Raw genomic sequence first — 27480 nt, 5'->3', positions numbered from 1 at the left:
AGCTAAAGTTCATCATATTTCGCTAATACGTTGTCATTTCCTAATAGATCCGTACAAAATAGGCCATCAAAAATGACTGACATAAGTAATTAATTGTTTGATTTCCCATTTTTTGTCTCCCTAATATTCCCAACGTTGTATTGTATTTGTAAATGTTGTGTTCTGATCAACGGTCTTTTGTTGTTGTTGACGTTGCCAGCGCATAAAGAGCTGGGGTTAAGTTTCTGCACTGCTTTTAATTTCAACTTTTTTTCCATAAAACTTCCTCGGCACAGTGATTTTTGTTGTTTGGTCAGAAATAGCGCATCCCGGAATTTTTTAAAGCGCATGCTACTGCAACACACCTAAGGCTCGCATGAAATCTATTCCCTCAGTGCGTGGGATCTGACGAAATTTTCTGCTGTGACCATTTCTCACTCACTAAACGGTGTTGTAAGGGTGCGCTCGGCGCAGTGTTGGCAGTAACGCGTTAGAAGTAACGGCGTTACCGGTGACGCGTTACTTTTTTCTGTAACTTAGTATCGTACTCGTTACTATTTCGGAACTGTAACAGGTAACGTTCTTTCGTTAACATTTTTTCAGTAACGTGAGATGTCCCGTTGTTTTTAATTTCAACTATCCTCAAAGTTTTACACAAGATTCATTCGTCTTGTAGGAGCGCCTTTCTCAAAGCTCGCCCCGACGTTATCTTGTCGCTGCGGCAGACTGCTGTCGGCCCGCCAAGCGTTGACAAAGCGACCCTGCACGGGGTTCTTTCTTGCGCCGGCGAAGTTGCAGTGTGGAGCAAATTGCTGGAGGTTATGAAATGAATCTGCTATAGTTTCGGCCGCGTTGCTATCGAAGTTCAAGTAGTCGTTGATCATCGATGAAGCGAAGTGTAATGCAGTCCTCGTAACCGTCAAAAGCGAGCTGGCCAGACCTGCTCGGCTTGTGGACACCAAGACTCGGTGTGAGCTCCAGCGCAAAGGAGGACGACTTCTTCGGAAATGCCTTCTGAACGTAATCGACAACTGAAGATGAGCGATTGTCTCGGTACCTTTGATGCCACATGGCATCTCCATGAGCGGGCTCACGGAAACCTTTCCGCGCGTTCACCAGCTCTTCCTTAAAGTGAATACAGGAGTAGAATATAGGGCTGACGCGCTGGAGTTTTGAGTACTGTGGCGGAGCCTGGTGGCGTGCGCCGGAGTTGCTTGGGTAGTCAAAAATGGACGCCGACCGGCGAGTTACGCAGTTCTCAGTTGCTTTAAGCGTTTTACTTAATTTTGCGCCTAGTTTTCAGGCTCAAAAAGTGCTTAAAACGTACGCAGGAACTTGTCCGCTATGCCTGCAGAGTCTGACATGTTTGACGAGCGATCCCTGCTTCAACAAACCGTGCCGAAAGCAAGTGGTCTGGGCGACGGCTCTGAGCAGCGCGCGGCCCCAAGCGCGGTCGCCGCCGTTATTGTTGCGTGGTTAATTGCCTCGAACATGGGGTTAAGGATCCTAATGTGCGGTTTTACTGGTTCCCCTGAAAGCCGTACGAAGTGGAGCGACGGAACCGCTGGATACGTGCCGTCCGACGCGTGAAGTGAGTACGCGAGCAAAACGTGGTTTGCAACGTAACGTTCTGATTACTTTTCGTACGCGCGTGCACGCGTTTATATATGTATATAATTCCCTGTGTGCAGTCCAGACGGCACGCCGTGACTGCCGACGGCGATCACGAGGATATGCAGCCGGCATTTCGTGCGAAACGAGAAAAACGATGACATGAGTCACCCTGCGTATGTGCCTACGATTTTTCCGGCAGCTTCCAGCGGCCGGCTGTAAACATTGCGCGCCGTCGCTTCTCGACCGCGACCGCACGCTGACAGAATTTGACGAATTCCCTAGAAGCAAATGTTGAAAATTACGACCGTGCATGGGGAAAAAGTGTGTTTGCGACTGAATGCGGCAGAAAACGGCACACGACGCGAATGCGCTCATTCGGGCCGCCGACGGCTAGCCTTCGTCACTGGACCTTTCTTGATTCCGTTTCGTCGTGTAATGTCGTCGTGTAATGCAAATCATGTCGGCTTTCTTAACAGCAATCTTTTCGTTTATGCACTGTCGTTAATCGCGCGAGCATGCCTCGTAAAACTTAACTCGAGTTCAACGTCGTATGAGATTCGCTGCACTTGCGAGTTGCAGCGCGCCGAAATGGTTCCTTCAATCTCCTGCACGTCGTAAACATACTTGACGTTGACGAGCTTCTTGCGGTTACGCAGATTGCTTGGCCTGAAGAACTCAGCCACGCCAGAAACTGGCCGAGATCCAAAGCGCAGCACAACCGACAGCGGCGGCTCCATTGCGCATCTGAGCTTAGTGCTGCATGCGGCCGCCTGTCTGACTACTCGAAACCAAAGAACTTGTCGTAGGGGGCGCTTTTTAGCACCGTTTTCGCAGCGCCGCCTGGGCAGCCAGTCAGGCCTATAGTGCGTCCGTCGAGCTCCCATTTAGCGTATGTGCGGACGTATTCGCTAATAAGCCACTCAGGCTTTCCGACTGAAGCTTTGAAACACAGCTCTTTCTTATATTCAGCGGTTTGCAGTTACATTAGAAAAGTGTCCCTGCAATACACTAGCACTCTTTATAAACTCGTATTCAAAATTAGTTTTGCTTCTTGCTATTTGCAATTGCGCCTACGTTTCTGGTTACTGAACTCCTGACCAAGCGAGGCTGACCTTGAACACTGTAACATACGCAGTCGCAGTATTTGCGGCTATATACAGGTCAAATTGAAAACAAAAGCTTGTTGACGTGGGCAAATAATTTTCCCCAGGTTTATGCCATTTAAGCGCTCTTTATTGCTGCAAAATTTTCGCATTTATTTTGGTAGTAGAAGCGCGCCGTCATACGTGCTGCAAACTTGTTCAGTGATGTTTTCATTGCTGAGAGCGTTGATGATGAAATCGGTCACTTCGTGTTTTTAATGACCCATTCCGAAAAATGGCTTCCCCATGTGCCACAGAGTTGGAAGCCACCACACTACAGGCAACTTTAGGCGACTATAGTACTGCGAATATACCGCGGAATTGTGTAAAGTGTTCTTGTTTGATCAGTATTTCGGGTACAATTTTTGTTAGGGCGACAACTTTAATGTGACATATAAATACGAGTTCTATAAAGTTGCTATTGTAGGTTTTTGAGGCTAGGACGCTGTGATGCAGGTTCTTCTTATTGTTGCTAATAGCTCTCTGTGGCTGAGCCTCCGAGAGTTTTAATAAGGACAAGGCCGTTTGTTTAACAGAAACCACACAAAAACATTTAATAAACAAATAAAGCGTAACAACGATCTATCTACATAAAATTAAACATTTTACAAAAAGAGTCAATGCACACAATAAAACACTCCTAACGACAAGCTAAATGAAAGTTCAGAGACTCAAACTAAGCTTTACAGTTCATCGCGGACGAGCGGCGGAGCAGCGGAATAACTGGTGGTCAGTCTCACCATGTCGTTTATGCTGGCTGGCCTTTGAGAAACCGGAACGCTGTGGCTGCCGCTTGTGGAGTGGACGCGGGCTGGCTGGCTGCGACGTGGAAAAGGTGGCTACTGGGCGACCCCTTGAGATGCCCGGAGGAGCAGGCCCAGGCACTGTGGGTGCACAGCTCGGGCCCGTAGCCCAACTGCTGCTGCTTGCCTGTCGGACTCGAACTCCGCAGGCCTTGAGGTAGTGTTCGAGTACCATGGTTAAGGTCTCGTCGCACAGGAACGAGGCGGCAGGATGCTCCGGCCGGTTGAAGCCCTGGAGGCTCGGGTCCGCAACCCGACTGCCCGTCTTCAGCGCCCGGTCCGGTGACAACCTTCTCTTCGCCACGTATCCTCGAACTCCCCCGGAACCCTCTGAGGCCAGGCTTTTTCCGCCCTCGGGCACACTTGTCCACTCCTCATTGGAGATTGCTGGATCTCGGTGTTGGCAAGTGATTGGCCCCTGAAATGATCCGTGTCGTTTTCTCATTGGGCCACTTGCACGTCAAACGTTTGCGCCACGTGCTCTCGTGCTGGACGTTGTTTCGACGTCGTCGTCTTCGTTGGTCACCGTTTGCGCGCGGTAGTCTTCTTTTCATGTTGCGCATTTTTCAAAGGCGCACAATTCGAACGCGCACTTCACTCATCACAAAGGCCCCTTTTTGGAAACGTTTTTCTCTTCGAAAAACTGCCGCTCAGTGCGCGGAACACATAAGTGATAGGGAGCACACAATAATATCACTCACACACTATAAGTCCGTCCATTACAGCACACCGGTTATTACACGGTTCCGCTATTTAGGCCAAAGAAACACCTGATGCAGCATGACCATTCCGAGAAATAGCTTCCTTTAGTTTAAACAAACTTTCACCATAAAGTCAGACCACTGCTCCAAAATCTCTGTACATCCCCTCACATCTGACATCAATATCTCTACATCACATCACATTCAAAGTTAAGAGAAAGTTCACAACAAACTCGGATATTTACAAAACATATAAATCCGTTATCCAAAGTCAGGAACCCAAAACAGCGACCGGTCATTGAACTCGACGCTCAAGTTATAGCGTCCCACACCAGACGTGTGGCATTATTGAAACGCTTAAGGAACAACCGTGGCAAAGATGCTTTGAAGCGGTTTGTTGAAACGCGTGTCTGTAGCCCCGCATGAGGACACACGGACGCTCAGCGGAGTTACTAGCCTCAGAGTAATCAGGAATCAATCGAAACTGAAGGCGTTGCTTCCAGGCACAACGAGACACGAGCGTCCGATAGATTCCTTCCCGCACGCGAACGCCTTTCTTTGCCTCGCACTCTTTTAACGAACCTGAAGCCTTAGAGTAAATGCTCTCCGCATTCCAATACGCCACGGGAAACACACCTGGTTCCTTGCTGCTGAAGCAAGGATGCCCTTGCCATCTGCCATCTTCTCCGAGTTCACCTTCAACCCTCTCATCGCTGTGTTCAACACCATTCACCTTACCATATTGGTAATCTGGCTCGGCCACATCGATAGATACTGGGGAAAGCACCTCCGACGCTAAACTGTCCGCTTGGACAAGTGCTTCTGCACTCTCCCCATGCTCTCTCGTAGAGACCGCATCTGCAGAAACCCGATAAGGCAGACTCTCTCTCTTTAGGACCGAGTTATTCACATGGTCTTCAACCATGTACGTGGCGCCTGTTACCATCTCCTGTGGTACACAAGGATCGGCTGCCACCACCACAAACCTTACTTCACGGCACTCGCCGTCATCACCCAGGTGATCTTTTTGTGCTCCCTCAGTGGAGCTGCTGAGAGGCAATCCTACCTCCTCCTGATACCTGCTTGGCCTCTCAGAGGTACCAAAGCACGACTGACTCTCCATGGAACTGCCTTGTTCCATGCTCTCGAAGCTGTCCTTCGCTTCATCAAACTCTGCAAGATTTCCGCTTTCTTGGCTGCCCACCTCTCTGCCATCCTCTATCTGAGCTCCTGGCTCTAACGAAAGGCTATGACGAGGTTCAAGGCTAACCTCACAGAAATTCAATTCGCTCCCGCAAAAACTGCTATCGGAGCAAACATCGACTGCTTGTTCACGTCTCTGTATCTCAAGTTGTGTCCCTTTAGCCGCCGCCACTTCGAGTCGTCTCTCAAGTGCGCGCCTCTCCACTTCGAGCTGTTCCATTTTAGCCCTAAGCTTCTCCTTCATTGCCTTTCGTTCTGCAGCCCGTTCCTCTCGCTCTCGCGCCATCCGCTCTTCATACCACGCTCTGAACTCCGCGCCCTTGAGACCCATGCGTTCTGCTAGTTCCAATATTTCCCAGGTGCTCGTCATGGCTTTAACTATTCAAACGTCAAGGTGAAAAACAAACGGCTTTGTCCTGTCGCTGCGGACGCCCATTTGTGATGCAGGTTCTTCTTATTGTTGCTAATAGCTCTCTGTGGCTGAGCCTCCGAGAGTTTTAATAAGGACAAGGCCGTTTGTTTAACAGAAACCACACAAAACATTTAATAAACAAATAAAGCGTAACAACTATCTATCTACATAAAATTAAACATTTTACAAAAAGAGTCAATGCACACAATAAAACACTCCTAACGACAAGCTAAATGAAAGTTCAGAGACTCAAACTAAGCTTTACAGTTCATCGCGGACGAGCGGCGGAGCAGCGGAATAACTGGTGGTCAGTCTCACCATGTCGTTTATGCTGGCTGGCCTTTGAGAAACCGGAACGCTGTGGCTGCCGCTTGTGGAGTGGACGCGGGCTGGCTGGCTGCGACGTGGAAAAGGTGGCTACTGGGCGACCCCTTCAGATGCCCGGAGGAGCAGGCCCAGGCACTGGGGTGCACAGCTCGGGCCCGTAGCCCAACTGCTGCTGCTTGCCTGTCGGACTCGAACTCCGCAGGCCTTGAGGTAGTGTTCGAGTACCATGGTTAAGGTCTCGTCGCACAGGAACGAGGCGGCAGGATGCTCCGGCCGGTTGAAGCCCTGGAGGCTCGGGTCCGCAACCCGACTGCCCGTCTTCAGCGCCCGGTCCGGTGACAACCTTCTCTTCGCCACGTATCCTCGAACTCCCCCGGAACCCTCTGGGGCCAGGCTTTTTCCGCCCTCGGGCACACTTGTCCACTCCTCATTGGAGATTGCTGGATCTCGGTGTTGGCAAGTGATTGGCCCCTGAAATGATCCGTGTTGTTTTCTCATTGGGCCACTTGCACGTCAAACGTTTGCGCCACGGGCTCTCGTGCTGGACGTTGTTTCGACGTCGTCGTCTTCGTTGGTCACCGTTTGCGCGCGGTAGTCTTCTTTTCATGTTGCGCATTTTACAAAGGCGCAAAATTCGAACGCGCACTTCACTCATCACAGACGCACTGATTAGGATTTCTGACTATGGGGTAACGGCAGAAGTAACGTCCGTTAGTTTTTTTCGTTAACGGTAACGGCAACGCGTTCATTTTTTATGGGACGCAGGGCGGTAACGCGTTCCTTTTTCTTTAGCGTAACGAGTAACGTATTTAGTTACATTTTTCAGTAACGCATACAACACTGGCTCGGCGCATGCAGCATTAGCAACATTTTTTTTCAGAAAATTAAAAAATACGCCTAATAATATTGCCATATACCAAGTTTATCAGCAGAGTTTTACGCTTCTGTTTTGCGCAATGGCAAATGATCATGCCCCAATTGTCGTCAAGGTATACCAGCAAACAGTTATTATTTTAATAAACCTTCGATGTCGCTCTCGTGCGTGATACGCTTATAACTCAAAAATGCATACACAATCTGTTCAACCGATCGAGATATAAACAGCCGAGCAAATCTATGTAGTGTGTAGTTTTCAATATCGCTGAAGAGAGCGAACCGAAAAGGTGAAGTATCCTGTCGCATGAGAGCTTTTCCAGCAAAGTTTGTGTACATCAGTGCAGAAATGAGAGTGCCTCGAGGGGGGCGATTTCATTTCGGCCAACTATGCAGCCACGTAGAACGACGCTCTTTCACGTAAATTTTTTTTCGCTCAGAAGGCGAAAAGAAACGATATTCTCAGATAACCTTCCGTTGCTGGTGAGCTACTCTCTGGCATCTGCATGACGCGTTTAAAAAAGCGACGAAGTGCTTCTATAGGGACCGTGCTACTGCTAAATGTCCGGCCACGCTCTACGTTCAACGCGTCTGCACCCAAAGCGCTTGGAAGAAATATGGCGGTGAGAGGTCACGTGATGCGAGTAGGCCAATTGCGTCAGCAGCAGTGCGTGGAAAACAGATGCGATAATCTGAAATTTTTCCAGTGACCGTATGCAAAGAAAGCGCCGAACGCAACCACACGGCAGGAGACGCAGAGGGGTCTCTCCACGTGGTGTAGTTCTCAAAAAAAAAATATTTACGAGCGTTGGGTGTGCATATTGATACTTGCGGCGCGCTGCTCAAACACAAGGCAGTCACAACTGTGACAGTTGTTAGTTCGCGCTCGTCCTGTGTATACCTGTGCGTTCTTTTCGAGCGTCCTTATTTGTGTTTGAGCAGCGTGCTGCAAGTTTCTAGCTGTGACAGTGGTTAGTTCGCACTCGTCCTGCACGTGTTCTTTTCGTGCGTCCTTTGCGCTTGAGCGGTGCGCTGCAAGTTTCGAGCTGTTTGCTGTTCTTCGACGGACATTCGAATTTGTTGCTATAACATTCATTGCTTCCCCCTTGCGGTGAGAACTGTGCCTGTTTCTTTTAGCACCCCATACCTCCGCGTCTCTTGAGCCCCATTACAAGCTTCTTTCAAACAAGAAAAGGGCCATGCTCATCTCCGTTAGAGTTTTTTCTTTTCAGACTGCGGTCACCAGCATCGACCCCACGGGACATAACAGTCAGCATTAAACCGCCTAAAGCGCCAAGGAAGAAAAGGCGCCTTTGACAAAAATAGACCCTGTTATCGAAATGTCGGCCAGCCTGTTTGAGGCACTTTCTCATGCTCGTTCAACCTATCTGCAGAGGAACGAGGAACCAGATGAATCCAACAGACAAATTCGCCAGGAGAAGCATGGGGGCCAATAAATGATGGCTTTACCTAGCATTTAAAAAACGCCAATTAATGACTGTACACTTTGCCAATTTGTGTGTTAGATTCACCTGGCTGCGTCTGGCACAAAAACGAGCTCTTAAAAAAAACTCTGCTTCTTTCGTGCAGGCGCGAGGAAGGGACATGCATGAGACGGGCGCATGCATAGCAGATGTCTCGTGTTCCTTTCTCGTCCGTGGTGCGTTTGCACAGTTCATTGTCGTCTCAGGTGGACGCACGAGGGACTGCGCGATGACTTGCTTTCTGTTACTGTTCTTCAGTGATGGACGACTGCATGCCCTTGTCGGCTCGCAAGCGTTTGGTTACAATGGCGCTTGTCATTCTAGCCACTGACAAAGGAAAGAAGGTTCCTTTTTAAGGGCTCGTTTTTCTTTGTTAGACACAATATTAATGAGAACTAACGGACAGCATTGCCAAGGAAAGTACAAGGGGTGTTATTTGTAGTAATTAGAATATAAATGTGAAGAAAGTAAAGTGGACGAAAAGATAACTTGCCGCCGGCAGGGACCGAACCTGCGACCTTCGAATAACGCGTCCGATGCTCTACCACTGAGCTACCGCGGCGGTCATCTCCCCGTCCACTTTATAGGGTATATATGTGGACTGAAACTTAGGAGTGTCAGTCAGCGCCAGTAGCAGCCATGGCAATCAACTCCAGCCATGACAAGTTATTCATGGCTGGAGTTGATTTGGAACAGCCTTAAACGGAACGGCTAGCAATTCGGGACGTTTGATCGAAACGGTGGCGTGTGCGGAATATAAAAGCATCTGAGGCAGCAGGCGGGCCACTCGAAACGAAAACGCGCAGCAATCCCCTACCTTCGTGCAATTAGCAAAGCACTAGATTCCGTCACACAAAGCACTAGGTCGCCTAGATTACGCATGTGTCGACGAGCAATACTGGGAAAGCAGTGGCAACTCAGAGTGCTCTATATTTCCTGTGCAGTTTGTTTTTAAAGGGCACTGAAACATCGCCGTCAAGTGTCACCATGGGGCACGTGAAAAGCACACACCTTGTAATAAGCTCGAACGAGGCAAATGACGATCCCTAATAGGAAAGGAGACTATCTGCAAAATATATCTTAAATCACTGGTCTCCCACACGACGAACGCCACACTCAATAGGACGAAAAACAATATGGACAGCGCGTGTTGTTGAACACTTAGAAGGGAGTGCTGAAATCCGTATTAAATGGTCTTTTAAAAGGGTCATTCAGCGTGGTAATGGGATCTGTGCAGACAGCGAAACGTAATTCTGTGCGTTTAGCATTGATCACTGGGATGTTTTGCTAATAATGCCAAGCTGTGTGGCACGATTGAAAGATCACTTTGTGGACTCTAGATATTTCTGTCTTCTCAGTAATAGTGTATGGTGTGAGCTAGATGGTTTAATTAACGACTTAGCAGAGGTGTTGTGTGTCAAGCAACTTGTTTACCCTGTCACCTGCTAAAAGCGCCTTGGCAAAGACGTACCTTTTTATTTAACAACGAAAAATTTCGCTTGGTGCGCTTAGGCGGCACACATTAGCAGACCAAGTCGGTTATAGGCCGATATTCTTTTGATACAATGCAGGAACACGTGGGTACTTGTGAGCCTTCTACTGAAGTGTTTAGGCTCCGCACAGGGTGCCCTCCAACATGGAAACTCCTCGGCCGCGGCCAACTCCAGTGGTGCTGAGGAGGTGTATGGCTGCATGTGTGTGCCCACAGACGAATGCAAAGATGACACCGTCGACGCGAAGAAAAAGGTGAGCCTCGTTCCCGCAGAGTACTTGCAGCATAAACAGATGAACTATTGCAATTTTATCACAACGCCTGCTTTCTTGTCGCGTCTGTTCGCTCAACAAAATGTTCATTTGCAATATGCTTCTCTCGGAGCCCTCATAATGGCAAACGTTATCCCACATAACTGCAGCGATAGCGTTTAACAGCTCATATCGCTAAAATTCAGGCGTCTATGTCGGCAGCGGCGTCGTTCATTGTGAGAGATAATCTGTTAGGTTCGTGAGCGTAATATGCAAATAAAACTCGCCGCTCCGATTCTGAATCGAACGCAGGCCCTCTGCGTGGCAAGCAGATATCATACGACAGATCCACGACAGTGCTTGAAACTGTCTAGAAAAAAAATAACAAAAAAAAACTATTCGGGTGTCATGTAGTGCGAGGAGTTGCGTTCACGCATGTAAAACTGCGTGGCAGAAGTGTGAGATCGCTCCAGGCGTCGAACCCTCTGAAATGCACAAGAGTGGGAGGTTTTTAGGACCAACCATGACAAAGTTCTCAGGCAAAATTGATAATCACCAGCAACAGCATCAACAAAGTGCGCAGACGAGTGAGTGCACGTAATGCCTTACGGACACGCAATGGGTACTTCGCCAATGCGCAAAGTGATGAATTACGATGTAGTGGACACTTCACAACTTTACTTGCAGCTAAGCCTTCTAGCATAGAGTTTCTCACAATAATACCTAGAGGAAAATCTGGCGCCACCGTTTATGCGAATTTCCTAAGTGGCGCCGTTGCCGCGATGGGAATGACGGTATACGTGCCTGCGAGGCTTGCGTTGGCTGGTGTTCAGCAAGACTTTGGCTAAAAAGCGGCTACGACTGCGCATATAGAGCTTCTCTAAAAGAAAACTGTTACAAGAGTATCTCAATCGCGCTTGTTATATTCTAAAATAAAAGTCCACTCACCTTTACGGCATAAACAAACAACGAAAGAAAGAAACAGACGACGAGCAGTCGCATAGAACGCTGGCTTTGTCGTCTGCCTTCCAAGTTTAGCAGCCGTTCGTTGCCTTTTACGGTTCGTGAAATTGTACATCAACGCATAAGTTTCAAAAGTTCAATAAAACTCGTTCCTGCGCAATGTTAAAAAAATGGCTGATCCCTCTGTCATAGGAATCGGTATAACACGAAAGTGAAACGTGTCTTCACAGACGTAGTTGAGCGTTTGTTGCGCATTCTTTCGCCCAAAGGGCGAAAGAGTGAATGCTATAATAATATCTGGGGTTTAACGTCCCAAAATCACGATATGAGTATGAGAGACGCCGTAGTGGAGGGCTCCGGAAATTTCGACCACCTGGGGTTCTTTATCGTGCACCTAAATCTAAGTACACGGGCCTCAGACATTTTCGCCTCCATCGAAAATGCAGCTGCCGCGGCCGGGATTCGATCCCGCGACCTTCGGGTCAGCAGTAGAGCGCCATAACCACTAGACCACCGTGGCGGGGCAAAGAGTGAATGCTACAGCAACAAATTGTAATGTCACGCGAAGAACGGCAAGCAGCTCGAAACTTGCAACGCGCTGCACAAGCAGAAAGGACGCACGGAAGGAACATACACAGGGTGAGAGCAAACTGTCACATTTGTAACTTATTCCTGCGTGAGCACCGCGCTCCTTTCGCAAAAGCGGCCGCTGCAGTGAGCCAAGTGACCTTCGTGCTCTCAACGCGAGACGTACAAACTACCGCGATCACGAGGTAAGCGCACGCATGAGCGACCACGCCCTGTAGACGCGGGCGCTCGTCGCAAGGGCGACGACTTTTCAAGCGCGCTCTGCTACGCTCTTCTAAAGTCCCTGTATCTTTCAAAAGTAGCGAAAGGTCTTGATCGAGCCGCCGCGCTCTGCGATAGGCCGGTTGGCGACACGTGACCTTTTCGCCTTCGCGCCCCGCCCAAATGGCCCGGCGGCGGCAGCGCTGTGCCGGCGATGGGTACGGATCACTGCAGTGTTTTCACGCGTAGAGTTGGGTGATTTTAACAAGTAGGGAGTATTTCACGTGCCTCGGTCGCATTAGTGTTGCAAACTAGAAGCGTTTATGTACCTAGAGTGTACGCAGGAATTCTCCGTTTGTATTTAATGTTTGGAGCGTGACGTGTTAGTATGTAGGGTTTCTATGCCTTCGCTTGCCTCACCGCTCGGAGGACGGAAAAAAGCTTTTCTTTTATTTCGTTCCTCGCGGTGAAAAAGATATTGTCCCAAGGAACTGAAATTCACACGCCCAGCCAACGAAGCGCTCGCCAAACACACGCGATTGTTGCCTTGCGGATAGCACATGTTTCGTGCATGACTGGTGGAACTGGTTACTGTATGAAAGCGAATACTTTCGCAAGAAATAAATTGCTGGCAGTTCAGCGCTCTGTCTCCTCTCTTCTATCCCCTGCTGTCGTTTGCGCTGTTAAGCACTCTTTATCACATTGTACCAACACGCCCAATCCTACTGTCTCTTAAAGATAGCAGGCGCTCTAGTGGCCCCTCGGTTCCATCACTCCCGCTTTAACAAAAATGGCGTCACGCAGACAATGTTGCCAATAATTCTGGGAAGCGAGGTGGGGAGAGTCGGCGCAATCAATAAAATTCATGTGTAATGAATCTGCGTATGTTTGCAGCTTGTAATTTGGCAGAAATAACGAGAACATGAAAAGGAACGTACCCAGTGAATTTTATTGAGATCCATTGAACTCGAAAAATCGCCGGAGTTGGCCTTAACGTGCTCCTATATCTAAGTGCACGGGCCTCAAATACTTTCGCCTCCATCGAAATTGCAGCCGCCGTGGCCGGAATTTGATCTCGCGACCTTCGGGTCAGCAGTCGAGCCCCATAACCACTAGACCACTGTGGCGGGGCTTTGTGGGTAGAAAAGTGACTGTGCTAGTGATAACTGTTAGTCAGTTTCACAGCAGAGACTAACAAGAGAATGCAAGCTATTCTGTCGGCTATACTTCCTCCCCGAATCGTACGTGCGGCATTAGCACGATAGAATACATGCACTTTCTTATTTCGTCTAGTACACCAAACCATGCGGCGGCTTTCTGCAGCTCTGGCGATAAACATTGAAGCGCCTAATGCTTCATTGCACTGCAAGTGTATCCCGTGTTTAAGAAAAAAAAAGCGCATTAACAAAAGTATTCAGAAGCGCCCACGTGTGATGTTCCGGCAATAAAGCGCGTACATAGGACGCTCTACGTCTGATTGATACATAGAATAAATTAGAGGAATTTTGGTAATGCTGATCACGATCGGATCAATTATGAGGCCGAACGCACGCGGGCGACAAAAAGGGCTGAATATTCCCGAAAAAAGGCTGTGGCTGAGCTCTACAATGTCTGAAGGATGGCAAAACCGGCCCAATATTTGCCGTTGAAAGCCGTTGACTCAGCCGATATCGGCGGGATGGCGGCAAACCAGGCCAATATTGCAAAACTAGACCCCCGAGAAAAACTGTGCAATCCAATCAGACGCAAGAAAACCCTCTGCGGGACTACTCGGCTTCTTGTCTGTTGGAACTTATCAACGTGTCCCGGTGGTCCGTATGTCAGCCTTCGTTTACTTTTGAAGTTTTCTAATAGTTAGCGACTGTAAAGCATATGCGTTTGAGCTGTTAGTAAATTGCGACGCGCGCTCTCCTCATTTTCATTTCTATTGTTAAATTCTCGCTACTTGCATTGTGCCGTATCCAGTTATCGTTCCAAATATACGTGTGCTAGCTGTTTTTTCCTTCGTCGTTGTTTATATCATTTTGTGTATCGCTGTGCAGCACATAAACATCTGTTTTTTTCCCGACTCCAACTTATTTACTGTGTATGCTTGCGTAGCGGGTGAATCAATGTCTGTGCAACTCTCAAAACGAAGAACAACGTTAGGGGCTTGTTCGCAATACTTTGGGTCGCCTATTTGTAGCATCAGGTAGCATCCTATATTCCTACGGAAATTTCACGCTTCGCTCCGATAATTGTTCTAGTAACTGGCTTGTGGTCAAGACAACACCTTATAATCTCCCTCACCGGCAGTTCGTCCTATCATTAATTACATGCACCACGCAATATTAGGTCCACAATCCGCAACTAAACCTTATACCTTTACGACTAGTGGTGCAAAACTATCGGCAAATCGGCTCACGATAGTAATGATAGTTTTTTCGAACTATCGATATATTGAAGAAACTATCGATAGTACTACTACCGATAAACTATCTATAGTATTAGCGACAATACAACCGACAGTACCGACGGTAGTATTACTACCGACATATTATCAATAGTGCTCTGAATAATTATGCTGTTGCTAGCCGGCGATATTGCCAAAAAAACATGGATGATCCCTCTGTCATAGGAATCGGTTTAACACGAAAGTGAAACGTGTCTTCACAGACGTAGTTGAGCGTTTGTTGCGCAGTCTTTCGCCCCAAGGGCGATGGAATGAATGCTACAGCAACAAATTGTAATGTCATGCGAAGAACGGCAAGCAGCTCGAAACTTGCAACGCGCTGCTCAAGCAGAAAGGACGCACGGAACGAACATAAACAGGATGAGAGTGTGGCAACACACTGCGCACAAACTGGCGCAGCCTCCGCTTCGTCACTATCTAGCCCGGCGTGACACGGCTGCATGCTACACCACGCCTCTGATAAGGGACAGCGCCACCGCAGCGTCACCGGAGGGTTACGTCACCGACGGTGGCTATAAAACCAAGCTGCCAAGCTCGGAAGTGTCCCTTCCTTCCTTCGCTACCCGACTGAGCGCAGCGTCGGTATGCTCACCCCGCTGCTGCTTCACTAATAAACAGTTGTTACGTTTATGTTGGGATGCGTCCTTCTATCGACACGGCATCCCACATCTGGTGACCCGGAAAACGAACGCACCGCACCGCCATGGCCGACCTGGAAGCGCTTGCCGCTCTTCGCCAACACGTTCAAGAACTTCAACATCAACTGCAGGCCCTGCAGCAGCAACATCCCGGCAACGTCTCCGCACCCCTGGCCGTACCTGCCGGCGCCGCTGAGGATGTCAGAGCCCCTGCAGAAGCACCCCGCACGCTGCCTCATACGACACTTGGCGTGTCGCTGTCAAGCTTCCACCGTTTTGGGCGGACTCGCCCGAGGTCTGGTTCGCCCAGGTCGAGGCCCAGTTCTCCCTGGCGGGCATCACGCAAGACCGGACCCGCTACAATTACGTCGTCGCCCACCTGGACGCGCGTTATGCCAGCGAGGTCCGGGATATACTGGCCAACCCACCAACGGCCAGCCTCTACGAACATCTGAAGACCACACTCATCCGCCGCCTGTCGCTCTCGGAAGAACAGAAGGTGCGACAACTTCAGTCCGCAGAGCTTGCCGAGCGCAAACCTTCGCAGCTCCTGCGCCACGTGCGTGCGCTCGCGGGCAACCTGCAAGTCCAGGATTCCTTCCTGCGAGCGCTTTGGCTCCAACGACTCCCGCCGTACGTCCAGGCAATTCTGCAGGCTCAGGTTAGGCTACCCCTCGACGAACTTGCGGAGATCGCTGATCGCGTCGTCGAGGTCTCCTTGCCGCAGCTGTCGCCCACCACCCAGGCTGTCCCCGCATCGCTGAACACCGCGGAGCTTGCACGCCGTATCGACGACATCGATCGACAGCTCACCTCCATTCAACAACGCCTGGGTGAACGTCTTCCGATGCACCAGCGCCGCCACTCGCAAAGCCGCGACCTTAACATCACTTCGTCGCGGCAACCCGATAATGGCCCGTGTTACTACCACCAACGTTTCGGGGACAGAGCCCGGCAATGTCGACCACCGTGTTGCGCTGGGCATGCGGAAAACGCCAACGGCAGCTCGTAGAGACGGCCGCAAGCTGCCAACCCGGAGGCCGTCGCATCTTCGTCACCGACCAAATCACGAAGCAGCGGTTCCTTGTCGACAGCGGCTCTGACATTTGCTGCTACCCGCGATCCCATCTTCAAGGTCCTCGTCCGCCTACGTCTTTCGAGCTCAGTGCGGCAAACCGCTCCACAATCAAGACGTACGGCTCGCTCCGCCTGCACATCCAGCTCAGAAACTTACGCCGTGACCTTTGCTGGAATTTTGTCATCGCCGACGTCGCCGAGCCAATCATCGGCTCAGACTTTCTGGCCCACTACAACCTCCTTCCAGACTGCCGCAACGACCTCCTCATCGACGCGACAACGGGACATTCCACACCAGGCCAGCGAACGACCGCCCAACAGCCAAGCATCAAGGTACTCAGTGTTGACAATCATTCGCCGTACCACGCCATCCTCGCCGAATTTCCCGGATTGACGCGCCCCAGCGGACTGCCACGCAAAGTGCAGCACACCACCGTGCACTACATCCGCACCACATCAGGCCCTCCGGTTTTCTGCCGCGCCCGTCGCCTTGCCCCGGACCGCATGCGCCTAGCCAAAGCAGAGTTCGAGGCCATGCTCCGCGAAGGAATAGCCCGCCGCTCCGACAGTCCATGGGCCTCGCCACTCCACCTTGTTCCGAAGAAGACCGAAGGCTGGCGGCCCTGTGGGGACTACCGTGCCCTCAACGCGCGCACCATCCCGGACAGGTACCCCGTCCACCACATACAGGACTTCGCCCATCGCATTTATGGCTGCCACGTGTTCTCCGTGCTAGACTTGGTGAAGGCGTACACACAGATACCCGTCAATCCGGATGACGTCCCGAAAACGGCAATCATCACTCCTTTTGGCTTGTTCGAGTTTCCCTTCATGATCTTCGGCCTGAGGAACGCTGGACAAACCTTTCAGCGCTTCGACGAAGTCGTCCGCGGCCTCGACTTCTGCTTCGTGTACCTTGACGACATACTGGTATTTTCCCGCGACGCCGAAGAACACCACAGGCACCTTCGTCTGCTGTTGCAACGCCTCGATGACCACGGTCTACTCGTCAATATCCCAAAAAGCACGCTAGGCGCTTCCGTCGTCCGCTTCCTCGGCCACGAAGTTTCATCTGAGGGAACTCGGCCCTTGCCCCAACGCATCTCGGACCTGCAAAGTTACCCTCAACCCACCACCGCTAAAGACCTTCGCCGTTTCCTTGGCATGCTGAACTTCTACAGGCGTTTCTTGCCACATGCAGCCGACGACCAGGCTTCCCTCCATGATGCTTTGGCTGGCCTACGAGGGAACCAACCCGTCACGTGGACACCGACGTTAGCGAAAGCTTTCGAAGATTGCAAAGCCGCCCTCTGCACCGCCACGCTTCTCACCCATCCCGTGCCAGACGCTCCCTTGGGACTCTTCACGGACGCATCTAGCTTCGCCATCGGCGCCGCCCTCATGCAACGTGTGGACAACACCTGGCATCCCTTGGCGTTCTTCTCCAAGAAGCTCGAAGCTCGGAAAACGACCCCTTCAACCGCCAGCTCCACTGACGAAACCACGACCACCGCCCCGACAAGTTCGCCAGCCTACTACAGAGAACTTCTGGCGATATACGAAGCAGTGCAACACTTTCGCCATATCCTCGAAGCGCAGAACTGCACCATCTATACCGACCACAAGCCTCTTACCTACGCCTTCTCTGAACGTTGCGACAAACTCCCGCCTGTACAGCAGAACCAACTCTCGTTCATTTCACAGTTCACCACCGACATCCAACATGTCAGCGGGAAAGACAACGTGGTCGCCGACGCTCTTTCACGTGTAGCAGCCATCAGCTCTGTGCAGATAACAGCGGACGTCCTCGCCGAGGCTCAGACTACAGACGCCGAACTGCAGCAACTTCTCAAGGGCAGGTCCTCACTTCAGATGCAACAAGTCCCCATCCCAGGGTCGACAACCACAATCTGTTGCGACATGTCGACAGGACGAAGCAGGCCCTATGTGCCCCTGTCTCATCGCCGTGCTCTTTTCAACCAGCTCCACAACCTCAGCCATCCCGGCATACGCGCCTCGACACGCCTCGTGGCTGACCGCTACGTCTGGCCCTCTATGCAGCGGGATTGTCGCACCTGGGCGCGCTCCTGCATTCAATGCCAACGCGCTAAAGTAACCAGGCACGTCACGTCACCACTCGGAACATTTCCTCGGCCCTCTGGTCGGTTTGAGCACGTCCACCTCGACATCATAGGACCCTTTTCTCCGGCTGGACCCTATCGCTACTGCCTCACCGCCATCGATCGGTACACTCGATGGCCCGAGGCATGGCCCCTCGAGGGAATCACCGCGGAAGACGTCGCCTCGGCCTTCTTCACCGGCTGGATTGCCCGTTTCGGCTCCCCCCGCCGCGTAACCACTGACCAAGGACGACAGTTCGAGTCGCACCTTTTCAGGCTCCTCGGGCTGACCATCGGTTTCGAACGCTTGAGGACCACCAGTTACCACCCCTGCGCCAACGGAATGATCGAGCGGTTCCACCGACAATTCAAAGCAGCCATTATGTGCCACCCGGACTCAACCTGGCTCGAGGCCATCCCAGCCGTCATCCTCGGCATTCGCGCCACCTTCAAACCGGACATCCAGGCTACACCAGCAGAACTCGTCTACGGGGAACCACTCCGTCTCCCAGGGGAATTTCTCGCTGCACTGCCATCCAGCACTACGACGTCAGATCCCACCGACTTCGTCGCCCGGCTCCGACGCACCATCGCCGCCTTACGCCCGTCACCTGCAGCCCACCACTGCAAGCCTACACCTTTCGTCTTCAAGGAGCTAGCATCGTGCACGCACGCTTTCCTCCGCGACGACACCGTCCGCAGGCCTTTCCAGCCACCCTACAGTGGACCCTACCTGGTCGTCCATCGCGACGACAAAAACTTCACTCTGCGCCTGAACGGGAACGACGTCCGCGTCTCGATTGACCGGCTCAAGCCCGCATACATCGCTGCGAACGATCCGGGCAGCGCCACTCCACCCACAGGCGTCTATCCACAGCCGCCGACGTCGCAGCCCGCTCCGGTCACGACACGCTCTGGACGTCTGGTACGCCTCCCAGATTTCTACAGACCCTGAGGGCTCTGCACTCCGCGGGGGGGGGGTGATGTGGCAACACACTGCGCACAAACTGGCGCAGCCTCCGCCTCGTCACTATCTAGCCCGGCGTGACACGGCTGCATGCTACACCACGCCTCTGATAAGGGACAGCGCCACCGCAGCGTCACCGGAGGGTTACGTCACCGACGGTAGCTATAAAACCAAGCTGCCAAGCTCGGAAGTGTCGCTTCCTTCCTTCGCTACCCGACTGAGCGCAGCGTCGGTATGCTCACCCCGCTGCTGCTTCACTAATAAACAGTTGTTACGTTTATGTTGGGATGCGTCCTTCTATCGACACGGCATCCCACAAGAGCAAACTAACTGTCACATTTGTAACTTATTTCTGCGTGAGCACCGCGCTCCTTTCGCAAAAGCAGCCGCTGCAGTGGGCCAAGTGACCTTCGTGCTCTCAACGCGAGACGTACAAACCACCGCGATAACGAGGTAAGGGCCCGCACAAGCGACCACGCCCTGTAGACGCGGTCGCTCGTCGCAGCGGCGACGACCTTTCGAGAGCGTTCTTCTACGCACTTCGAGCCCGTCGCGCCATCTCGCCAGTGATAACGAAAACAGTGTAACACAGATCTCTGAGTACAGGCGACCACGCCCTGTAGACGCGGGCGCTCGTCGCAACAGCGACGACCTTTCAAGCGCGCTCTTCTACGCTCTTCTAGAGTCACTGTATATGTTACCTTTAGGTAGCAGAGTAGCGCATAGGTCCGGCTAGCAACCACAGCTATGCGGTGAAGTCGCACTCCATTTTTGCAGGCGGCATGCCTACCGCGTCGCCGATAAACATGTCTGGCGTGTCGAAGGCCAGCGATAAACATTGGCTGTCGATAACTAGTGTTGAGTGAGCTGCAGCGGCGGCGTCGAGAAATACAAAAATTGGCCCGAGCGTCAGCTTCTCCGCAATGCATGGTTGCTAGCGGCGTTGGAAAACAGATGCGCCACTCTGCTACCTAAAGGTAGCATATACAGTAACTCTACGCTCTTCGAGCCCGTTGCGCCATCTCGTTAGCGATAACGAAAACACACTAACACAGATCTCTGAGTACAGCCACCCGCAAATGGTGTATATAAATAGCTTGCCGTTAGCATTGCGAACAACGTGCCGTTCGTGGCCGAATCGTTTCGCGCTGCGCGCTGCGAAACGAGCGGTCGTGAGTTCGATTCCCGGTGACGGCACTTTTCCTTCTAGTTTTTTTCTTTGCCCACTGTTAGTCTTTATATTTTACAACGTCATATCCGTGACGGAAATACGTCAGCGGAGCCGTGGTGGACCCCGGCATAAAACACTTTCGTGTTAAAAAGCTTTTGCGATAGCCTACTATCAGCAGTACTCAGTTTACTTAATTTATGAGCAATTTAGGGCGAAATAAAAATTATTTCAGCATTAAAAATGCAGGAACCTGCACATCAATGAATTTATATTCCGAAGTAACCATTTAAGGCGGAAAGTTGGGCTAGTTGGTATCGTGAATAATATGAGATCTTTACTAGCGAAAAAGACGTGGACGAGAAGAAGGAATACAGGACAACGCTAGACTTCAATTAAACTTTATTACACATAACCTTCAGGTGATGCGCGCAAAGGTCCTGTTAAAACTGAAAAATTCAGCAACAAAGATGGGTTATCAGTTTCTTTCCAGATAGCCAAGTTCCTTGTCAGAGAGAGCCAAGGAGGGACAGCTGACACACGCGGCAGCTTCTTTTTTAATGACGAAAGCTTCGTAAACTTCCAAGGAATCAGGACTACCGTGTTTTGGAAAGCTCGCTACTTATGACTGGATAATCTGCACCTGTACGAACCAGCGTAATGGCTTCTTAGCCATCAACAAGCACACGTAAATTGGAAGCAGTATCACTCTCACAGCATCGATACAGATTCTATCGTCGGCGTTCGGAGTCACCAATGGAGGTTTCTCTGTTTCAGCGTCGAAAGAGTCCTTGCCTTCACAGGTCGCTAATTCTAGTTTTCCCGACGGTGTCTTGGTCAACGACGTCCTGGAGGGCTTGCTGAAGGGCGGGAACTCGGCGACGGATACCTCGTCGTCGTCGTTACTAGAAGGTGATGTTGCTGAAAGCAACGTCAGCTATGATGACTCAACAGGTATTCTTCGGTTTCGAAGGGGCGCTCACCATTTTGTGGTCGAGGTGCGTTTCCACGAAAACCGCGAAGTCCTGCCTGGCGATATTGGCAGACGTGGCCAGCCTTCCCACATTGATAACAAAGGGGTACTTTGTCGGGAGTACGCCGGGCATCGCTCTTCCAGAGTCTTGGTCAAGCTGCTGCTTTTGAAGCTGCCCTCGTAGTGCAGACCATACGAGCTGCCGTAATACATCCATGCTCTTTCCAAAGGCTGCTGCCAATGAGTCTAGCGAAGTGACGTTCATGTCTCGGTTGTACATTCCTGCTCGCTGTTGTAGCCTTCTTTTCATTGTAGTCGCATTCGAAAGAAACTCAGCAACTGTTTGTGGTGGGCTCTGAACCCGTTCGGCAAAGAGCGCCTGTTTTAGGCCTCACATCAAATGACATAGCGTCTTGTCCTTGCGCATGTTTGGATCTGCTCGGCGGAATAGGCCAGACATGTCTTCCACATATATAGTGACGCTTTCGTTGTTGCCCTGGCTCTTGTTGGCAAGGCAGCTTCGGCTTTCTCTCTGCGGTCGGGAAAGCGGTAAGCCGCTGCCGTCAAAAGTAATCTCATTACAGTAAGTACCACGTCCATGCGCTATCTTTCAACGCGAATTAAGCGCTTTGAAATTTATGATCTGCCCCATATCCGTTAGCGTTTGCGCAAACCAGTCCTCTGCGTCCTCGAAGGTGTCACCGTGGAAATGCTCCGGCACCATTGGATGAATTACTACAATGTTAGCTGGCGTCAGCTGAGCTCTCATGTCACTGAGGTGCTGCGACTGAGGTGCTACGAGGTGCTACGAGAACCAGTCACTGAGGTGCTACGAGAACCAGTCCAAAGTGACAGCTCCGCGGCTTCACCACGTAGCCGTCAACTGCAGCGCTGATGAATGGGGGTGAACTCGTTGGGTCCTAGTCGCTGTGGTCCTGAACTGCGTTCCCTCACTCGAGAACGTCTTGGCATCCTACCCAGCACCTGCGCTAAATTTTACCACACAAATCAAGAAACACACTTCATTGAACTTGTAGCGCCCACTTTTGGGTGGCACGCAAACGGGAGAGCGCGCGACCGCAAGAGAGGAAATTAAAGACGGCACTTGGCTGTGGCACGTGAAGCCACGGCTCGGGATCAATGCTGGCGTCGATTCTGGTCGAGCCGTTTCTTTCCTTCGCTCCTCTAGAATAAGTCTACAAGTGGTGACCTAGAACAAAGACAATTTCTGATTCGAATGCACCCTCCACTGAACAAGCCTCTCGTCTGCAGGACGTCTCGATGGTGCAACTGCGTCTACCATCATTCTGGGCCCAGAACCCACAAGGTTGGTTTCACCAGATTGAGGCGCAATTCTCGCTGTGCCGCATTGTCTCGGAAACGAAGCGCTACTACCATGTCGCCTCAGTCCTTACTCCTGATGTCGCCGGCGAACTATCGGACGTCCTCTCCAACCCCTCGGCCACTAGCCATATGAGCAGCTTAAGACCAAGGTGCTGGATGGATTCATGCCGTCGGAACGCGCCCGCATCCTTTCAGAGGGAGACCTTGGCCACGGGCGCCCCTCGCAACTGCTGCGCCGAATGCGAACTTCAATAACATTTGCTGGCAGGCTAGTTGGTGGTGCATAGTTCATGGGTAGATGCGCCGAATGCGACAGCTTCTAGGTGAGCGCGACGTCTCTGCCAGCTCAGCGTTGCTTCGCGAGCTCTTCTTCCAACGCCTGTCCCAGCCCATACGCCTCGTCTTCGCGGCGGCCGGCGATGTCAACGTCGATCGCGTGGCGGAGCTCACCGATGATGTTCATGAAGCAACTCCCCATCCGTCACGGCTGTCTTACTGCCTGCATACACAGCAATTTCGCGACTTGAGGCGCGCATGGACGAGCTCGCCGCCTCAGTTGCCGCACTCCAGAGCCCCCTCCAGAAGACCCGTTTGCCTCCTTCCAGTCATCGCGCCCTTCCACGCTCACGACAAGGTCAGAGTCCAAGCCCTTCACCTTTCTGCTGGTACCACAGGCGTTTCTGGCACCGAGTCACGAAGTGCACACCTCCCTGTTCATAGCCGGGAAACGCACCCCCCGTGATCACTGACGGTGGCGTCGGTCTCGCTTCTCTTCCCAGCCGCCTTTTCATAATTACGGACCAGTTATCCGGCGCTAGATTCATATAGATACGGGTGCAGAAATTAGCGTTGTGCCCCCGACTAATGCCGATCGTTACAAGTCACCTGGGCAGTCATATGAGTGCTGCTAGCGCCTCGTCTATAGCGACGTACGGACTCCGATATCTCACCCTCGACTTCGGCCTTCGCCGCATTTTCTGGTGGGTTTTTGCCATCGCAATCGTTGTTCAACCGATCATCGGCTAGAACTTGTTCTCATACAACGATTTGAACGTCACCTTGCGGCGTCGCCGCCTCATAGACGGTCATACGCGTCTTTCCATCTCTGGAGTCCTGTCCCACCTTGCTCCTACGGGAATTCCCATGTTGATACCTTCCTCTCCGTTCTAAAAATCTTGGCCAGCTTTCCGGAGCTAACAAAAGCGTGCAAACTTACTCAGCCGCCCAAGCATATCGTAACGCACCACATCGTTACTCGTAATCCAACAGCAGCCGCTCGACCACGCTGCTTGTTTGGGGTCCAAATGGGTATCGCCAAACGGGAGTTTGACCACATGCTGCAGCTCGGCATTATGCGCCCGTCGTCAAGCGCGTGGGCTTCTCCGCTGCATCTAGTACCAAAGCGTGATACCGGTGACTGGCGTCCTTGTGGAGACTATCGAGATTTTAATGCCAAAACCGTCCACGACAGCGATCCCCGGCTCAAATCCAGGAGTTTACATCGCGCATCGACTACTGCACCATTTTCAGCAAAGTTGACCTCGTTAAGGCGCACCACGAAATTCCCATCCAGGCCGCCGACACAGCTAAGACTGCCATCACAACGCCCTTTGGATTGTTTGAGTACGTGCGGATACCTTTTGGGATCCGCAAGTCGGCTCAAACCTTCTAGCGGTTCATCTCTGAGGTCACACGGGGCCTCCTTGCTGTGTTTGCGTACTTTGACGATGTCCTCGTCGCCAGCCAGACGCCTGAAGATCATGAGCAACCCCTACGGGCTCTGTTTCAACGTCTATAGCAGTACGGCCTCGTTGGGAACGCCTCCAAATGTATATTCGGCGCATTCAAGGTCGAGTTTTTGGCCCATCACATATCATCCGAAAGTATATGCCTTCTCCAGTCCCACGTTAAGACAATCCAAGTTTATACTCAGCGTAGAACACTGCCCCAGTTAGCCAGTTCCTGGGGCTTGTAATTTTTTCCAAGCGTTTCGTACCGCACTATGCACAACTGCTTCGACCTCTCACCGACCTCCTTAGGTCAACCGCCGGCCCGTCTTCTGCCGTTTCTTGGTCATCAGAAGCCCATGCCGTTATACTGCTGCCAAGGAATCCGTCGCAAACGCCGTGCTTCTTCTTCATCCCCGCAGTAACGCTCCTACCCGGTTGATGGTGGACGCATCCAGCGTAGCCGTCGGCGCCGTCTTACAGCAGTGCATTACCTCCGAGTGGAGACCGTTGTCTTGTTACTCTAGGAAACTACTTCCTGCTGAGACCCGTACAGTATTTTCGGCTGGGAGCTACTAGCCATCTACACTGCGATACAGCACTTTAGGCATTTCCTGGAAGGATGTTCGTTTTACGTGCTGACTGATCACAAGCCAATGGCGTATGTTTTCAGCAGAAATCGTCTAAGTACGTGCCCCATGAACTTCACTACCTTGCTTATATCTCGGAATTCACAACTGACATTGGGCAACAACGCCGCGAATGCCCTTTCTCGTATAGCCGCGTTTGACTCGCCATATCCAACCATCGACTGGCCCTCAATCTCAACTACACAGCAGAATGATAGCTACCTTGCCGCTTTTCGGGAGAACACCCGCTCTCTGCGACTACGCCTTGTGCCCCATCCATTATCATTTGAGCCCCTGTGGTGGGATGTCTCGGCTGACCTTCCCCGTCCTGTTGTTCCGGCTTCACAAAGGCGCACCGTTTTGTACTCTCTACATGATATCTGACACCCACGCATTGGGGCTACCCAGCGCCTTCTCACCCAAAGCTACGTCTGGCCCGGAATGTGCTGATGTGCGTGCGTGAACATGCACGTGCCTGCCTTGCCAAATGACAAAGGTGTCCCGTCATACCAAAACGCCTACACAAGCTTTACTTCCACCCGGCCGTCGTGATATCACCGCTGAGACGGTTGTACGGTTGTCCGCGCTTCAATTTCTACGCGGTTACCTCGTTTTGGCTGTCCTTGCACCGTGACAAAAGACCGTGGACGTCAATTCGAATCCAATCTGGTTGCTTGCCTTAATCGCATCCTTGGAGCGAGACAGTGCCGTACCACTGCCTATCATCCCTGTGCCAACGGCATCGTGGAACGCCTTCACCGATAACTGAAGACCGCCCTGACTACTCGCCTCAATAGTACCACCTGGGTTGGTGCCTTGCCTCTAGTGTTCCTGGGTTTACGGGCTGTCATCAGGGCAGACCTACAGTGCTCAGCAGCGGAGCTGGTGTATGACCGTTCGCTGTGACTCCCTGGAGGCTTCTTTACATCATCGCAGTTACCAGCCCAGCCGCAACAATTCCTGCAACGCCTCCTGGACTGCGTTCAAGACCTCCAGCCCACTCCACCCTAATCTTCCCATCACAAAACAATATTCGTCCACCCTGACATGGCCACTTCAACACACGTTTTCGTGCGCCAACGCAGTCCTACCGCGTTTAACCCCATCCTACGACGGGCCATTCCGCGCCCTTAACCGCACCCAGAAAACTACCACTCTCCTACAAAACGGCCGCGCAGAGACAATGAGCTTGGACCGACTTAAGCCGGCGTACCTGGAGACTGCCATAGAAAGCCTTGCATCTACGCCGGACCTCCTTTTGGGCCACCACAAATGGCATTCAGTAACATTTCGACGTCCAGTCTATACGGGGGGCCCTTTACCGCCCTCGTTTGGCCGGCGCGCAAATGGGAGAGTGTGCGACCGCAAGAGAAGAAAATAAGGACGGCGATTCGCTGTGGCACGTGAAGCCACGACTCGGGTTCTATGCTGGCGTCGATTCTGGTTCAGCCGTCTCTTTCCTTCGCTCCTATAGCATACGCCTACAAACTAAAGTAGATTGGGTGCAGGGCTGGGCAGTATCGCGATAGAAGAGTATCGCGATAGTATTTCAGATACTTTTGGGTATCTGTATTTCTGTATCGTGATACATTTGAAAAATGTATTTGTATCTCAGTAGTGAAATACTTTTACGATGTATCGTTTTGTCGCGATACTATGCAGGACACGGGTATCTCATTACATATTTTTTTTTTGTCGGAAATGAGTTGAGGTGTGTTTCCAACAGGGCAATGACGTTCTTTTTGTGCCAAGACAAGCAAACGCGCGCCGCCGGTCGCCGACAGATAGGGCGGCGATGGTTTCCCCTCAAGCACAGAATGGTCCATGTGGTAAAACGCGCGACGCCGCAGATGGCAGAATCGCGAAGGCATTGTTGTCGGCCTCTGCCGACGAAAGTAGCTGTCTCTCAAGGCCAGTGCAGCACGCCTAATTTTTTTTTCGGGTGGCAGGCCATTACTTCGCGACCCCCCGCGCGGATACCGCCTTGGAACAGAGGCTTTGCAATGCTTCACGTGCGTTCAGTTCTCAAAGCGGCGGCATTTCTAAAAGCAGTTCCCGTAGTCGCGGCGGAAGTGACTAGAAGATGACTATCTTTGTCGCACTTTCAGCCACCTCTCCAACGTGTCAGGGTGCGTTCCTAATTGATTTTACAAGCGTGAAACTGCCTTTTGTGGTACCAGCCTTGGCCATGCAGGCACGTGCTCTCCGCCACACTTTGTTTTGCACATATGCCGCAAATGCTTGGGATGCCGTAGGAATAGGCGAGCGCGAGTGCTTTGAAAGCATCTTGCGTCATATGAATATAACTGATAGGTCAACAAGATTACGTATTACACAGTGCAACATTCGAAC

The 27480-nt window shown here is 51.5% G+C and overlaps 1 protein-coding gene across 1 annotated transcript in view; it reads left to right on the top strand.

Moving 5' to 3' along the window:
* LOC119399273 (phenoloxidase-activating factor 2) overlaps nucleotides 1-27480 on the top strand; it is a 239389-nt gene that overhangs the window by 34907 nt on the left and 177002 nt on the right. The window contains exon 2 of the mRNA XM_037666088.2: nucleotides 10110-10284. Within this exon, the coding sequence (XP_037522016.1) occupies nucleotides 10110-10284 (175 nt within the window). The remainder of the gene's footprint in view (nucleotides 1-10109; nucleotides 10285-27480) is intronic.

The sequence above is a fragment of the Rhipicephalus sanguineus genome, chromosome 7 (genome assembly GCF_013339695.2).
Source record: "Rhipicephalus sanguineus isolate Rsan-2018 chromosome 7, BIME_Rsan_1.4, whole genome shotgun sequence".
NCBI lineage: Eukaryota > Metazoa > Arthropoda > Arachnida > Ixodida > Ixodidae > Rhipicephalus > Rhipicephalus sanguineus.
Note: the sequence above shows the minus strand (reverse complement) of the source record. Positions and strands in the feature narration are given on the sequence as shown.